At 35.4% G+C, this 18,061-nt stretch overlaps 1 protein-coding gene across 1 annotated transcript in view; it reads right to left on the bottom strand.

Annotated features, from left to right (window-relative positions):
• Nucleotides 1-18,061, bottom strand: part of Smp_191310 (putative histone deacetylase 4, 5) — a gene marked incomplete at both ends in the record, with an annotated part of 35,084 nt that extends 17,023 nt beyond the window's left edge. Inside the window, 2 exons of the mRNA XM_018796425.1 lie at nt 15,659-15,827; nt 17,517-18,061. Coding sequence (XP_018650639.1) covers nt 15,659-15,827; nt 17,517-18,061 — 714 coding nt within the window. The remainder of the gene's footprint in view (nt 1-15,658; nt 15,828-17,516) is intronic.

The raw sequence follows: 18,061 nt of genomic DNA, 5'->3' as shown, positions 1-18,061 counted from the left end.
CACCGGAAACTACAACGCGCGTTTCGTCCTATTTGGAACTTGTCAACTGGATTTACTTGAATCTCGGAGTTAATGCTCACTCTGGGACTCGAACACAGTACCGTGCACTTCAAATGCTATCACATTATCCACTTAGCTATTGAGTCCTGCAATTTATCAATTGCAGTCCTAAATAACCATAAGAAGTTATTAGTAAACAACTCCAAGTGAATATTAATGTAATATACTTGAGTTAATTTCATGTTATATAAAATCCCCACACACACACATTAATAATTCTATCATTTTATAGAGTTGAGGTCTTTAGTCAATTGGAGCTAGACCACCATGGAAAACCGACTTAGTGGTCAATCGGTTAAGCTCTCTGGTGCAAGACTGGTAGGTCCTGGGTTGGAATCTTGTGAGGCGGGATCGTGGATGCGCACTACTAAGGAGTCCCATAACAGGACGAAACGGCCGTCCAATGCTTCCAGGTCTTTTATAATGATCTAGCTTCGATTGACTAATGATCTCAACTCTATAAAATTAATAAAATCTCCACAAAATCCCCTTCTGATAATTCTATCATTTAATTATTTAACTTGAATTGTACAAAATGTTAACATTAAACACATAAACCTACATAGTAACTATGATTAATAAATAAACTGAGGAAAGTATAATCAAATATTTACACTTAATTTGAATTTCAGTGTAGGTGTTTAATGTATCTATGCATGATTGAACTTCAAATCTGTTCTCATTTCGGTGAATATATAGAAAAATAAGACGGAAATAGTTTTCATTTGTTTATTTTTTTGTATCCTTGTTACTGAGTATGATATATCTGAATAATAATGACAGAAAATAGAAAATTATTAGATAATAAATACTTAGTGAGATACGGGTATTGCAGATGTGAGGGCGAGGATCGGCAAAGCAAGAGCAGTATATCTGCAAATGAAGAACATCTGGAACTCAAAACAATTGTCTGTCAACCAACACCAAGATCAGAATTTTCAATACAAATGTCAAGACAGTTCTACTGTATGGGGCGGATACCTGGAGAACTACGAAAGCCATTATCCAAAAGATACAAGTGTTTATTAACAGTTGTCTATGCAAGATACTTCGGATCCATCGGCCAGACACTATGAACAACAAGTTAATGTGGGAGAGTACAAACCAGATTCCAATGGAGGAAGAAATCAGGAAGAAGCGTTGGAAGTGAATTGGGCACGCTTTGAGGAAAGCACCTAATTGTGTCACAAGACGAGCCCTCACATGGAATCCCGAAGGCCAAACGAGGAGAGGAAGACCAAAGAACACATTATGCTGAGAAATGGAGATAGACATGAGAAGAATGAACAACAATTGGATGGAACTATAAAGGAATGCCCAAGAGAGAGTGGGTTGGAGAATGCTGGTCGGCAGCCTATGCTCCATTGGGCGTAACAGACGTAAGTAAGTAAGTAAAAAGAAATACAGGTATGTTTGTTTGTTTCTAAAAGTATAGTAAAAACTGATTTTATTTAGAGAATTGAAGAATCATAAAAGGGATTTGTTTTTGTAGATTGTAGTGATGTAATAGTTGAATTCATGAGTTGAATAAAACTAGACCACCATAGATAACTTGGAAGTACTGGATAGCTGTTTCGTTAGACATTAACACTTCTGGATGACGGCTCAGTGGTCTAGAAGTTAAGCGTTTACTGCGCGAGACCGATAGGTTCTAAGTTGGAATCCCGTTAACGGGATTGTGAATGCACACTACTGAGGAGTCCCACAATAGGACGAAATGGCTATTCAGTGCTTTCAAGTTTTGCCTGGTGTTCTAGCTTTAATCGACTGATGAATTCAACTATTAAATTATATAATCATTGGACAGCATCGATTTTCTATACATCGATTATAAAGTGATCGTATACATATTTAAACCATTAATCCGATATTTTTCCTTCTTTTTAGGCCAATTCGTATCATCTCATGAATTATACAATCATTAACTGAACAGTTATTTGATGCTATGTGATCAATCATATGAGAATCTTCTTTCAGCCTAAGTTAACAACATTTATATCGTTCATTAGCTTTATAACCTTCAGCTGGATTCGAGTAGAACAGTATTACATAATAGTGATTTAAAGATTAATAAGAAATGTAAATAAAGCTATTTCAACATCCTAAACTCAAACTCCTCAGTATATCACCTCAAAGTAACAGGTTCTTTCAGACTAACAATGAATGAAAACGATGAAGTCATAGAAGAAAGTGTGTTTCATCATGATTTCCAAAAAAATGCATATTGTTTGAAGTCACTGGATAATCATTACAAACTAGGACTACAGTCCTAATCAGTCACTCCTTATTGATAGAGTGAAGATATCCAGCTAATAATCTGGATATAAAGAAGATATATTTCACAGTCAATTGACGATACTGAATAATTAATCTAATTTCGATCGACGGTTAACCATATCACTGTCAATATGATTGACTGTGCAGTTCACAGTTTAACACTGATACTTCAGGAATTAAATACAAAGACAGTCATTTGTGAATAAGATAGTTAATAGGATTATGGGATGTAGTAATTAGTTTGTCTTTGGGTCTTCGTAATTCATCCTTATTTCAAAAATACCAGACAATATCTTTCTATTTAATATCATAAGTCTTGTTTTAATCCTATTAAATCTTATTCTATTATTAACAATCATAATTTCATAGTTGAAAGCATGAGTCAATTGAAGCTAGACCACCAAGGAAAACCTGGAAGCACTGGACAGCCGTTTTGTTCTATTGTGTGACTCCTCAGCAGTTCGCACCCACGATCCCGCTTCGTGAAATTTAAACCGAAAACCTATCACTCTTGAGCGCGAGACTGGAGTTCAACTAAGTCTGTTGGGAGATATCAACTCACTGAAGACATTCGTGAAATATTGCTCAATTTCATGAATTAGTTAAAGTTAGATATTAACACTGTTGGATGCTGGCCGGCTCAGTGGTCTAGCGTTTAAGCGCTCGCGCGCGAAACTGATAGGTCCTGGGTTCGAATCTCGTGAGGCGGGATTGTGGATGCGCACTGATGAGTAGACCCATAATAGGACGAAACGGCCGTTCAGTGCTTCCAGGTTTTCCATGGTAGTCTAGTTTCGATTGACTCATGATTTCTACTATATAATATTGTATTATTTGTCTACTCGTTGTAATTTAGACATTTAATCCTCTATGTAAATTTATGTGTGAGTTTGATTGAACTGTGCGTGTATCTGCACATCAATCTTTAATCTATTCTCCCATTAGTTGTAACATACAGACAATCAATAATTTATCCACAACGAATCAACACTCATAAATATATATGGATATTTCACACTCACACACGCACACACCCACATTCACTGGTTTCCCTCTGTGCTTGCTATCTGTATGCTTACGGATTTTACCAAACTTCAGCTTCTATAACTGGTGTTCGGACATTTGAATAATCTCGAGTAAATCCATAATTCTACTATGAGATTTAGCTTGTGTTAAATACTCAATTAATGAGATACTATATACTGGAGCCAGATACAGAGGAAATTAACCTCTACAAGGTTAGTGAACCGCATTTAGAACAAGTACTAGTTCTCTACAAATGTACATCGACAAGCTCTGATTAGGGATAAAACAACAAGTACTTACTTACTTATGCCTGTTACTCCCAATGGAGCATAGGCCACCGACCAGCATTCTCCAAGCAGAAAAACAACAAGTATTTATTATTATTAATGTACTCTTAAAAGATGAAAAAATCATCAAATGTACATCCTTGTTTCATTCATAATATATACGCCCATATTGTTATTGAATTTGGCCATAGTTATCAAAATGCTACTATCTACCATTTTGATCAAATTATAAATGGAATGTTGTTTTTTATTTTTCAATTTTCAAAAATATCATGGTTATTCAATAAGATGTGATTGTTTAGAATTCACAGTTATAGTAATATAGTGGCGATTTATTGTACACCTAGATGTTGTACTGTACTGGCTGGTCGGTGGCCTATGCTCCATTGGGAGTAACAGGCGTAAGTAAGTAAGATGTTGTACTACGTTGATTAATATAAGAGTAAGTTCTGTGGAGTCATTATATGTAATACTGGGAGGTCCCTGATTGTCAAATAAAGGCAGCAAAACTGCGGATTCAACGGAGTCGATACATAAATAATAGCGACAACCCCCTCCCAGCTGCTTTTCCGTTTACAACAGTGTCGATGGACTCAAGTCTTACAGTTACAATAGTAATGATTCCGGGATATAAAAAATCTCTAGTTGAAGATTCCAGGTGACGCAACATTAGTCCATAAGTTGAGAACTTCTGGAGTGAGCTACGTTGACAAGTGCAAGTGGTTTGCTTCCTTGTTATTATCTTGGCAAATGCTTGGAGACGTTGAGTAACATGACTCAGAACCAGTCGAAATGGTTAGCCTTTCCTTAGATATTAACTTTTAAGATTATCTTATACGTTTTATCCCCATAAATGCAGTCTCTTTTCTCATATTATGTTGTTCATCCTTAATCTTTTCTAATACCACTGTTACTGTCAGTACTTCTACTGTGGTGTGGTCTACTTATATCCATATAAGTAGTACATGGTGTTGGTCAGACATAGAATGTATTTTGGCAGAAGACCGATGAGGAAAGAACTGAAACAAAGCGCAATCGGAAGGAAAATGGACGAACAATGGAATTAGAGAAGAAACAGTGAAGATCGAGACCATTGGTTGTGAATTTGCAAATTGACTGTTCATTGTATGGTTGTCATAATTTACTGAGATAGTCTGTAATTTTTGCTTAAATACATTCGATTGTCCCCAACCAGTGTTCTGTTCACAACACTACCAATCTATCATCACTCTTCATATTTTCATCTGACTGCATGAATATGGTGTGACAACTTGGACCGATTCACGTATGTGCCAGATTCTACTTTAGTTATGACCGGTTGACTAAGTGAATGTGTTTGTTAAAAATGTAGCAACTACAAATAGATAGACATTTGTATTGTTTATGATTACCTGACTAAATACGATATCAACATTTGTCAACGTTACAGTTTAGATGTTAGTGTTAAAATGAGGAGTGATCACTTTTATTGTTCGAGACGGTTATATCAGATTAACTACTGGTATATGTACTGATTGATAAACAGTCCCATATAATCATGTTGTGAAGACTGTAATCTGTAAAACTTTACACTAAACTGAGTGAATTTAAATTTCGTTTGTATCCCATTAGTCTGTTAAATTTTCTAACAAATGTCACTTACGATTGAGTCTACAATACTAACCTTATAGTATTCTAGGTTATTACAAGAAGATTGCTTCGAATTTAAGCTGTACAACTAAAGAACATCTGGAACTCAAAACAATTGTCAACCAACATCAAGATCAGAATTTTCAATACAAATATCAACACAGTTCTACTGTATGGGGTGGAAACCTGGAGAACAATAAAGGCCACCATCCAGAAGATACAAGTGATTATCAACAGTTGTCTACGCAAATTACTTCGGATCCGTTTACCAGACACTATCAGCAACAACCTACTGTCGGAGACAACAAACCAGATTCCAATGGAGGAAGAAATCAGGAAGAAGCGCTGGAAGTGAATAGGACACACATTGAGGAAATCACCCAACTACGTCACAAGACAATCCCTCACATGGAATCGTGAAGGCCAACGGAAAAGAGGAAGACCAAAGAACATATTACACCGAGAAATGGAGACAGGCATGAGGAGAATGAATAAAAGTTGGATAGATCCAGAGAGGAAGGCACAGTATGGAGTGGTTTTGAGAATGCTGGTCGGCGCCCTATTCTCCATTGGGAGTAACAGGAGTAAATAATTAAGTATGCTATTGATATTGACAGATATCAGTAGTATGTATCATCAATAAAAAGTGAAATACCTGGAGACAGTAGAAGGTGAAGAAGATTAAAGAAAAGAGAAAGAGAACAGAGAATGTTCGATATTGGAAACGAAGGGATAATGAAATCATTTTGCAAATGAAGTATTCACTGTTGAAAGCGTGAGTCAATTAAAGCTAGACCACCAGGGAAAATCTGGAAGCACTGGATGGCCGTTTCGTGTTATTGTGGGACTTCTCAGCAGTGCTCATCTACGATCTCGCCCAGCGAGTTTCGAACCCAGGACCTACCCATCTCGTGCCAGTGCACTTAACCGATAGACCACTGAGCCGGCTGGTATCCAACGGTGTTAATGTCTAACTTTAACCAATCCACGAAGTTTGAGCAACCATTCACCAATTGTCTTCAGCTAGAGTTTGTTCTTAGATTTCACTAAGATGTTCTGTAATTTTGTATTGATATACCTTCGATTGTTTCCACTTGTGTTCTCATTCACTACAATAATCTAATTGAAATAGTTTAAATCTAGAACATAAATACCTAAGTAGATTTTCCGTTATAATTTTCGTTACTTAAAACACATTCTTGATATGGAATTCCAGATTTCGGAAAATTCTGTTTGAATGTTTTAGTACATTTGAATACAATTTGTTTCACTGTTATAAACAATTCGTATATCTACCCAAATAACTTTCACTAGATTGTGTGTGTGTGTGTGTCTTTCTTCTTTAAGTATCACCTTGGTGTGGTAAAGAAACATGGTGATTAATGATGTCTAGAAACATTCCTTTTGGGTAAGATTAGTATTTTTCCTATTATTGATATTCATGACTGGAATTGATCATTATTTGTTAGCATATTTGCATTGTATACGGGTATTTAATAAATGCTATTATGCTACTAATACAGTACTGGTAGGTTCTTGGTTCGAGTCTGTTTCTAAACGGTAGGATATTTGTTATAGCTCTGAGGTTTCTTGTTATAACAGTCCTTTCACTTTTTACATGTATGTGGGACGTTAATTTATCTTAAACGAATATCTACACTAGATTCCCACGCAATGTCTGTTCTACAGGACTTCAACATAACTCAGATCAAGAACACGAGATCAGTCTGACTAGAACGTTAATATATTCCCACAACAAAATCTAACACAATCCAACAACAAGGAACAGTCAATACATAATAAGGATAGGGGGATATATATATAACATATATAACACCTGTTATCCTATCTAATGTCTGACTCAGCAAAACAACCAGTCATTGTCATTCTTGCCCACACATCAGAGTCTTATGAGGCGGGATCGTGGATGCGCACTGCTGAGGAGTCCCACAGTAGGACGAAACGGCCGTCCAGTGCTTATAGGTTTTCCATGGTGATCTAGTTTCAATTGAATCATGATTTCAACTATGAAAAATACTGAAATCTCCACAAAACTCCTTCTGATTATGTTACTAAACTTATCTTATTTGTCTTGTGGCTAACAATGATGTGCAAAACTTTCAGTTCATCTTATCTAGAATTCATCAACTAAATGTATATGTATTTTAATCTTTTCATTGAAACTCTTACCTATTAGCTTCTGTTTCTAGTGTTATTCTGTTATCCGAACACTGATCAAAATTCACTCCCTATTATTAATAACAGGATCATAAAAACTATTACAAATAAACGTCATCTACTTTGAATAAGTTGCTGGTTATTTACCGTCAGTAGTCAAGTGGATAATATATTAGTGTTTGAATCAGTATGTACATGAATTCAACACTAGGATTTAAATACATACAATTGACGACTCCTACTCAGGATGAGATGTGAGTTTTGGATTTCATTGATAGCTACAATATAAATATTAAAAAGTTGTAACTAGACAGTTATGTTGAAGGATCTAACAGAAAGATATAAGAGATAGCCAGCCAGAAAATATTGATAGATTTCATTTGCAAACATCAGGATGACAGAAACTTTTATGAATAATGAGGCTTCATCTATGCCTAGAAATGAAATACACCATCTATGTTTTATCAAGCTAGTTAACAAGTACTTTCAAAAATCATAAAACGAATTAGTTTTAGGGTAAGTATATTTAGATTTAGGCATAAAGATGGATTCAAGTGAATAAATAGAATATTCTCCAACAGAGGTACCATCGTTCAGAAGGACAATGAAAGCTCCACGACCAAACCATCCAGCTCAGAGAACAAACCCACATGAGAGGTACCAACAACATGGTTTGTTATAAATACAAAAAAAATTGTAAGAATTATTCATCCGGTTATACTATGTCCTACTTATTATTGTTTATCAGTAGTTTAAAGCATAAGTGAGCAAATATATTATTGCCTGATAGAGATTATAGGTATCAATGCTTTAAACAACCCCAATCCCTCATCTCCAATGGTTTTCATCAGTTCATATATTCATCATTTTCTTAAAAGCTGTTTATCTAGTCTAATTATGTATGGTACATTCCGTTTCCGTTTTCCTTAATACTCCCTTTTTCTATAAGAGCTTCATTAACAGAACATAAATTTAAGAATGGTGGACAGTGGTACAGTTTCGTGGATTGGTTGGAATTACATATTAACACCATTGGATACCAACCGGCTCATTGGTCTAAAGGTTGAGAGTTTGTATGCGAGACTAATAGGTCCTGGGGTCGAGTCCCGTGAGCGGGACTGTCGAGGAGTCCCATACATAAACGAAACAGCCGTCCAGTGCTTCCAGATTTTCCATGGTAGTTTAACTTCAATTAGCTCATCAATTCAACTAGTAAATAACTGAAAATCTCCACAAAACCCCCCTTCCAATATTATTTTTATTATCCGAAAAATCTGTTTATCTAAATTTTTTATCGATTATTTTCTCAAGGTTAACTGTATTGGATATGAGCCAATCAGAACAAAGGAATTGAATTTAATCTTTAATTGATATTTTGATTGGTTTATTAAAAAAATAATTTGATAAGATAAAAAAAATGTGTATGAATGAGATTTATGGATTGAAATGTTCTTTTGGGCTTATACTATAACTTAGTTGCCATAGATAAAGAAGCTTAATGTGATAATGTCAGCAAGACTTCCATTTTTCACTATTCATTCAATATTGAATAATTCATATAAGTATGTTTAGTTACCTTGAGTGAATGAATTTCATTAAGATTGAAAATAGGTCTCTTACTTACTTAAGCCTGTTACTCCCAATAGAGCATAGGCCGCCGAACAGCATTCTTCAACCCACTACGTCCTGGAAAGTTATTTCTAGTTCTATCCAATTTTTGTTCATTCTTCTCATGTCTGTCTTCATTTCTCGGTGTAATGTGTTCTTTGGTCTTCGTCTTTTCCTTTGACCTTCAGGATTCTATGTGAGGGCTTGTCTTGTGACGCATTTGGATGATTTCCTCAATGTGTGTCTTATTCACTTCCAGCTCTTCTTCCTGATTTCTTCCTCCATTGGAATCTGGTTTGTTCTCTTTCACAATAAGTTGTTTCTGATACTGTCTGGCCAACGGATCCGAAGTAATTTGCGTAGACAACTGTTGATAATCACTTGTATCTTCTGGATGGTGGCCTTTATTGTTCCCCAGGTTTCCACCCCATACAGAAGAACTGTCTTGACATTTATATTGAAAATTCTGATCTTGGTGTTAGTTGACAATTGTTTTGAGTTCCAGATGTTCTTTAGTTGTAAATATGCTGTTCTCACTTTACCGATCCGCGTCTTCACACCTGCATTAGATCGACCGTGTTCAACAATGATGCTGCCCAGATATGTATAGGTTTTCACATCCTCCAGAGCTTCTCCGTCAAGTGTGATTTGATTGGTGCATGCTGTACTGTATCGGAAAATCTTGCTTTTCCCTTTGTTTTTATTGAGAGCTACTGCTGCTGAGGCTGATGTTACACTGATCGTCTCCTGCATTTGTTGTTGTGTGTGATAGAAGAGACAGATCATCTGTGAAGTCTAAATCGTCCAGCTGCATCCTAGATGTCCACTGTATTCAGTGCTTCTCTGCAGTTGTTGATGCCTTCATAATGTATTTGAACACCAGAAGAAAGAGAAAGGGTGAAAGTATTCAACCTTGCCAGATAACTCTCTGACAAGTACTAATTAGAGCTTTTTGTACAAATTCAATTATCCAATGTCTAATAAAGTATGCTGAGACATCATTAATGACTCAGTATCTGAATGGGTAACGCGATGGCAATTGAAGCGAAAGGTAGTGGGTTCGAGTCTCAGAGTTAACATCAACTCTGAGATCCAGGTACATCCAGCTGACGAGTCCCAATTAGGACGAAACTCACGTCCTGGATTCCACTGCTAGCTACTATCTATCTTTGCTCGTATTATAACTCAGTTGATAAGATTTTGATCAACATTAAAAACCAATAAACATGACAATAGCTACTACCACTCAATAAAAGATTTATGTGTGAAAATTGGTTTTTCAATTTCTCCTTTGAGTTAATCGATGGAAGTTTTAAACAATTTTTTCGATAAACTATGATATTTCTCTAATAGTTGAGATCATGAGTCAATTGAAGCTAGATCATCATGGAAAACCTAGAAGCATGATCTCAACTATCAAAATATTCACAAAAACCCTTTCTGATATTATTATATATCTGATTAGAATATTGTTGCGTATGATCGAATTTCTTTTCATTCAATATAATCAACCTGCTATTGTCATAAAGGGTACCAATACTAAGCTATACAACATACAAGTAGAATAAAGTAAGATAGACAAGAAGATTTTCTACACACATGAACTCAAACACAGTATTTCAAATAATGACTTCGTCATTCTAATATTTCAAATTATCGCTTTTAATTACTGATATTAAGTGATTGGTAGTAGTATGCAGGAAACCTAAGGCCAAGTTTTCATGCAGTTTGACACTTTCAGAGAATTGATACCACTTGTAGGATTTAAACTATTGGACCATGCAAGATCATGGATGAGAAAGAAGAAAATTAAAGAGAAAATAACAACTCTTTGAGGTACACAAATTTTCCTACATACACAGAAAACTGTTCTCGTATAGATAAATAAGTAATGCTAAGCTTGTTATCCAGCTCTCAGTGTTAACAATAACAAAACGGTTTACAGAATTAGTCTTAGTGGCCGAGTGGATAACGCGATGGCGTTTGAAGCGAACGATATTGAGTTCGAGTGCCAGAGTGAACATCAACTCTGAGATGCAGGTACATCCAGCTGACAATTCCAAAATAGGACAAAACGCGCGTCCTGGATTCCACTGCTAGCCACTATCCATCTTTGCTAACAAAAAAGTAGTTTAGAAATAAACATCAAACAGAATTATCACCCTTTTCCAATCTGTACACTATAATAAGGATTCAGGACAAACGTAGTTTATAAGGTAATTCTTTCACATTTGTAGGAAAATTAATATGGATAAATTTTTATACTGTGTTCTATGGGTTGAATGATTTGACTTTGCAATCTTCATTGTTATTCTGGACGACACAACTAGAGTATTGTTATATCTTGTGGCCGAGTGGATGCCTAGTTAATGTGTGACTTGATGAGACCGCCAATCAGAGAGCAGCGAATTATCGATTGGAACAGTGAAACACGAAAACCGTACGACAAGTCTAGAGAATTAATTGATCCTGCTACTGCCTAGCACAGCCATTTAAGTCCAAAACACCAATAACAGCCTCTGTGGTATGAATCATTATTCTCAAACATACTGAGTTTATATACCAACCAGACAGACCACGTCGTACCATAAAATAAAAAATAACATTTGTACAATGTTTGGCCAAATGTGGCTGTGAATAGGGGGAACAGTAATTAATAGACTGGGGATAACTCAAGAATGGTAAATCGTGTAATAATAGTTCATAGGTCAAATTAAAGCTTATAGTAAGAGGGACACGAATATGAATAGTTTAGTTACTAAGCAATTATACAGTAGGAAATATACCCATCATATTGGTCCATAAATAGTTCGCAAAGTTACCATTCACAATTCTTTTCGGGATACAACAAGTATACTATAAGAAAAATTGAAGTCCAAGTAGACCCAAGTAGGCTATGTTGTGTAGACTGAAAACCTGAAATCCTTACAATTTAAATATCAGGGTCAAAAGAATCAACAACAGGACGTAAGTCATGCTGTGGAGTTTATAAATTCCATCCAAAGAATAAAACATCTTATTAACGAAATCTTTGGTTAAAGTACAGTAAACCAGTAATAAGCCTTACTGTTTTCAATTCCATTCAATAAGTCAGTCCTAAACAGCATCGGACACATATTATATCAACTAAGCAACAGTACAAAATGGAAGGAGAGGAGAAATAAATAAGGTAGAATAATCAAGTTTATTCAGATGGAGCTTGACAAAGTAAAGAATATATTTCAGAAAAAAAGTTGTTTGCAAGACGAAAAATGATACAAACCTTTTACGAGAAGATCTAGAGTGAATACAGTTGTGCTAATTGAATCCATTTCAAAACAGATCAATGAACATTACTTACTATAATGTAGGACAATACTCAGACCAAAAAAAGAATATTTACATATACTTTTAAAACAACTCAGACAATCATTAGCCTAGTCAATTTAATCTATCAACATTGAGGAAATCACCCAACTGCATCACAAGACAAGCCCTCACATGAAATTCTGATGGTCAAAGGAAAGGACGAAGACCAAAGAACCCATTACGTCGAGAAATTGAGACAGAAATGAAAAGAATGAACAAGAATTGGATAGAACTAGAAAGGAAGGCTAAGGACAGAGTGGGTTGTAGAATGCTGGTCGGCGGCCTATACTCCATTGGGAGTAACAGGCTTAATTAAGTAAGTAATTTAGTCTATCAAATACGGATTTCTGTTTCCTTTTATTAAAGGCTGAAAACTATTCACAAGTTCCAAAACTCTCACATGGGTACTTACCTACTTACGCCTGATACTCCCAATGGAGCATAGGCTGCCGACCAGCATTCTTCAACCCACTACGTCCTGGAAAGTTATTTCTAGTTCTATCCAATTTTTGTTCATTCTTCTCATGTCTGTCTTCATTTCTCAACGTAACGTGTTCTTTGATCTTCCTCTTCTCTTTTGGCCTTCAGGGTTCTATGTGAGGGCTTGTCTTGTGACGCCATTGGGTAATTTCCTCAATGTGTATCCTATCCACTTCCAGCACCTTTTCCTGATTTCTTCTTCCGCTCGAATCTGGTTTGTTGTCTCCCACAGTAACTTGTTGCTGATAGTGTCTGGCCATCGGATCCGAAGTATTTTGCCTAAACAACTGTTAATAATCACCTGTATCTTCTGAATGATGGCTTTCTTAGTTCTCCACGTCTCCACCCCATCATAAGGGTAGCAGTAGTTTAATTCTTAACGGTTCACTTTAATCAAATCAAGATTTTTATTTCGAAGGTTACTAATTACTTGCCAAAAACCAACGTTTTATGACACCGAATACTTGAAAAAAAACCCAGTAAACTTTAGAAAGGGTTATGCCTAGTTTATTTCTTTACTACTACTATTACTACTACTACTACTACTACCACTACTACTGCTACTACTACCCCATTATATAAATATATAATTCACCGTCATGAAATCTGTACTAATCACACTGTCTAAATTTAGCTTTCTTCAATCGACCAAAAAAAACAATCTAACTGTCCTTCTAAGGTTTTAGTCCTAAATTTTGGACAATTTTCATCCGATGACCTTGAGTAGTTATTGTTTATTGGCTAATTCCATTTTAGTTGGGTAAGGAAGAAAAACTTTTCAGGGTTAAGAAAATTATTTCCATTAGATTTTTAGTCTTAATAAAATCGCGTTACAAAAAAAGTAAATAAATTCAGACTCTTTTTTTTCGGAGGGTGGGGGGTGGAATTCTCTGAGAATTTTGTATTTATTCTGAGATTTACAGAGTTCAAATGTCTTTTGGGTGTTTTGTAAAGTGGACGATACTACTCATGAGATTGTTTTTAAGTAGTATGTTGAAGAATGTTGTTTTGAAGTTGATGAATGGAGTTTATTTCCAGTACAGAGAATGTATAACATTAGCAGAATACTAGGAAACTAGATGAGAAGACAGTGTATTATGATAATGTTTTGTAATTATAAACATAGATTCCTTCTTCTTCTTAACTTCTTTTAGAATTAGCGGTGTAGATTAATTTGGAATTTAACTCTAAACAAGATTGAAGAATTACTGTGACATTATCAGTTGAACAGTTAATAATCAGATAATTAATTAATAATAGTTGAAATCATGAGTCCATTGAAGCTAGATTACCATGGAAAACTTGGAAACACTGAATGGCCGTTTCGTACTATTGTGTGACTCCTCAGCGGTGCGCATTTAAGATCCCGTCTCACGGGATTCAAACCCAAAACCTATCAGTCATGCGCGCCAACGCTTAATATCTATACCAGCGAATGTTCGGCGCTTTAACCGGGTTGGTGGACACGGAGGGTCCACCTAGGGGAGTTTGAAAACCCTGATTCCAAATCAATGGTGTACATGGGCTCCAGTATCCTGAAGGAACAAATGGCGTATGAACCAATTGTTGGTCTCCGGCTACCATGGGACTGCATCTCCTCACGATGCTCCACTGCGTTGTGGATCAGACCTTTAGGTCAAAGGCTCCAGGTGTGGCCCTTTAGGAAAACCACCTGCTTCGGTTTTGGCACCCAGGCAGTATCATGGCCCTGACACAATTAAATGAAACGACATTTTTTGTGTGGCGCATATATATCTGGTGCCCCCTTGTACCAATATTTATGTGTTTAAATAAATAAATATACAAAATTAAAATAGAATTTGTAAAAAGTCTGTAAATCTAAACTGTTTAAATAGTAAAACTATTTGTGTAGTACTTGCCAATTCATAAAGAAATCTCATAATTTAATTGTATAATTATGAATTCTGAAGATAGAGAAGAGTAGAAAGTAAAACAGGATCTAGATCAAGGGTTTCTTGGGAATAGCTTACATCTAGTTACCACTATGAAACTCTTTAACTATAAACAAAATAAGTTATTCAGTGTATGTTAGTGTTATAACTGATGGCCGAGTGGATGCCGTGTTAACGTATGATGTGATAAGACCGCCAGTCAGAGAACAGCGAATTATCGATTGGAACAGTGACACACGGAAACCGTACGACAAGTCTAGAGTACGTATCGGTCCTGCTTCTGCCTAGCCCAGCCAGTTAAGTTCAGAACAGCCTCTGCGGTATGAATCATTATTCTCAAACATACTGGGTTTATATACCAAACAAACTGACTACATCGTACCATAAAATAGATTATAACATTTGTACAAGATTTAGTCAAATGTGGCTGTGAATAGGGGGGACAGTAATTGGTGGACTAGGTATAACTCAAGAATAGTAAATCGTATAATAATAGTCTATAGGTCAAAATAAAGCTTATAATAGGAGGAACATGAATATGAATAGTCTAGTTACTTAACAATTATAGAATAAAAAATATACCCATCATATTGGTCAATAAATAGTTCTCAAAAGTTACCATTCACAATTCTCTTCAGGATATAACAGTTAGAAAAAAGGATATGTTTTATAAATATGTATATTCATAGTTGAAAGCGTGAGTCAATTGAAGCTAGACCACCAGGGAAAACCTGGTCTAGCTTCAATGGAATTACGCTTCCAGTTATGAAAATACTAAATCTCCACAAATCCCCTTCTCATAGCAATATGTATATCATTAATAATGATATAAACATAAATCTATTCACTTACAGGTACAGTTTCTGATCGTATTGTTGGAGCCATATTCACTACAGGACTTGAAGCTGTTCTTTCTAATAATGGATTAATACGTCCAGTTGTTTGATTAATTCGAGAATTTGGTGAATTAGAACCATCCAAATTGTTTACACCTGAACGATCTGATGTTAAAAATTCAGATCTGAAAATGTTTAAATATAAAAATGCTACCATTGTTTACCATGTAATTCTACATAGAACACTATAGAAAGTGAGATCAACCACTGGTTAACGTAAATAGGTAATGTAAGTTTGAATGATTGAGAACTGTAACGACCTTTTAAAGCTGTAATGGCATCTTGTTGAATGCTTTTCAATAATGTACCATTTTTATAAGTTAAGATGATTGTAACTAGCAGTGGAATCTAGGACGCCTATTTCGTCCTATTTGAGACTCATCAGCTGGGTTTACCTACATCCCAGAGTTGATATTCATTTCAGGACTTATAATACTTGTGAATTAAGGCAATATCTAGGCATTCCTTACAAGATGCACGTTTGCCAATAAGAAACTGATGATTCGCACTCCTAAACATCAATGGGAAGATTCAAGCAACCAATAAAAAAAATGAATTAAACGATTATTTTGTTTATGTTTAAATCATTTCAGTAATGTACATCGTAGTTGTACATTGTTTAGAAGTCACTAATAATTATCAAATCCAACCTTGGCATTGATACGTATTGTCAATCTTTCGTGATTATCAATGCTTCTGAGGAGTCCCACAATAGGACGAAACGGTCGTCCAGTGCTTCCAGGTTTTTCATCGTGGTCTAGCTTCAATGGATTCATGATCTCAATTATTAAAATATAACATTCAACAAACTAAGTTTAATATACAGTTTTCTCAATGTTTTGATCTATAGACAGACTTGAGAATGGAATTTCAAGTTTACATATATACATACATACATGCCTGTTACTCCCAATGGAGCATAGGCCGCCGACCAGCATTCTACAACCCACTCTGTTCTGGGCCTTCCTTTCTAGTTCTATCCAGTTTTTGTTCATTCTTCTCATGTCTGTCTCCATTTCTCAACGTAACGTGTTCTTTGGTCTTCCTCTTCTCTTTTGGCCTTCATGATTCTATGTGAGGGCTTGTCTTGTGACGCCATTGGGTAATTTCCTCAAAGTGTGCCCAATCCACTTCCAACGCTTCTTCCTGATTTCTTCCTCCGCTCGAATCTGGTTTGTTGTCTCCCACAGTAACTTGTTGCTGATAGTGAATTTTAAGTTTATTCTAGATTATTCATTTCAATCTCCCACAATAGTATTCTAACAAATTTAATATGATATGAGTTCTTAGTTTATTTTCCTTGTTGAATAACGTTAAGTAACCAATCAACTATGATAGTTTGAGCAAGTGATGTGTTGTGTACAATTAGGCAACATATAACAGAATAACAAACAAGGACTTATGCAAGTACTGTAGTGAACAGAACACGACTGGGGGACAATCGAATGTATTCAAGCACAAATCACAGACTATCTCACTAAATTCTGATAACCATACAATGTACAGTTAATTTGCAAAATAACCACCAATTGTCTCAATCGTCACTGTTCCTTCTGTAAAGATCAATCCATCTTCTCCAATTTCATTGTTCATGCATTGTCATACCAATCGCGCTTCATTCTTGTTCGTTTCTTATCGATTTTCTGCCAAAATACATTCTATATCTGACCATCACCATACACTACTTATATGGATATAAGTAGACTACACTATAGTACCTCTATAACTTACTTAAGAACATGATATGAAACATTTCCAGTTACTGAAAACAATCAAGCTAACTAGGAAGAACAAACTGAAAATTAGTCACTTACCTTTCTAAAATCTTCTTACGTAACTGTAAAACAACTTTACTTCGTGAAGATAATTCATTATCTACAGATGATTGTAAATTGTTACTTTGTACTCCTAATTGATCATTCTCTATCATGGATTGATTTGAATTCAATCCATTCGTTTGTTGTTGATTACCAAAATTCGTTGTAGCTGCTTCCATAGCTAAAATATTTGCTGCGGAAGTAACAGATGTTGGTGTATTCATTGAATTGGATAGATTATGTACATTATTCAAATTTTGTAATTGTATATGTCGATAATTTGTTGAATAACCAGTAGCTAAACTTAATGGAGCTGATCTAGTACGACTAATTAATCCAATTGATTGATGTCGACGATATGGAAATAGATGAAATGGTTTACTGATTTGTTTAGTTTGATTGAATTCTGTATTGGATTCATTAGGATTATTAGTAATATTGATTAGATCAGACATTGTTGCATCGGGTTGATTGAATTCATTTGAGTCGAAACTTGATTCAGTTACATGATGTATCGTCGGTGTTGAAGTATTTGTATGCAT

This window comes from Schistosoma mansoni, chromosome 2, assembly GCF_000237925.1.
Source record: "Schistosoma mansoni strain Puerto Rico chromosome 2, complete genome".
Lineage (NCBI taxonomy): Eukaryota > Metazoa > Platyhelminthes > Trematoda > Strigeidida > Schistosomatidae > Schistosoma > Schistosoma mansoni.
Note: the sequence above shows the minus strand (reverse complement) of the source record. Positions and strands in the feature narration are given on the sequence as shown.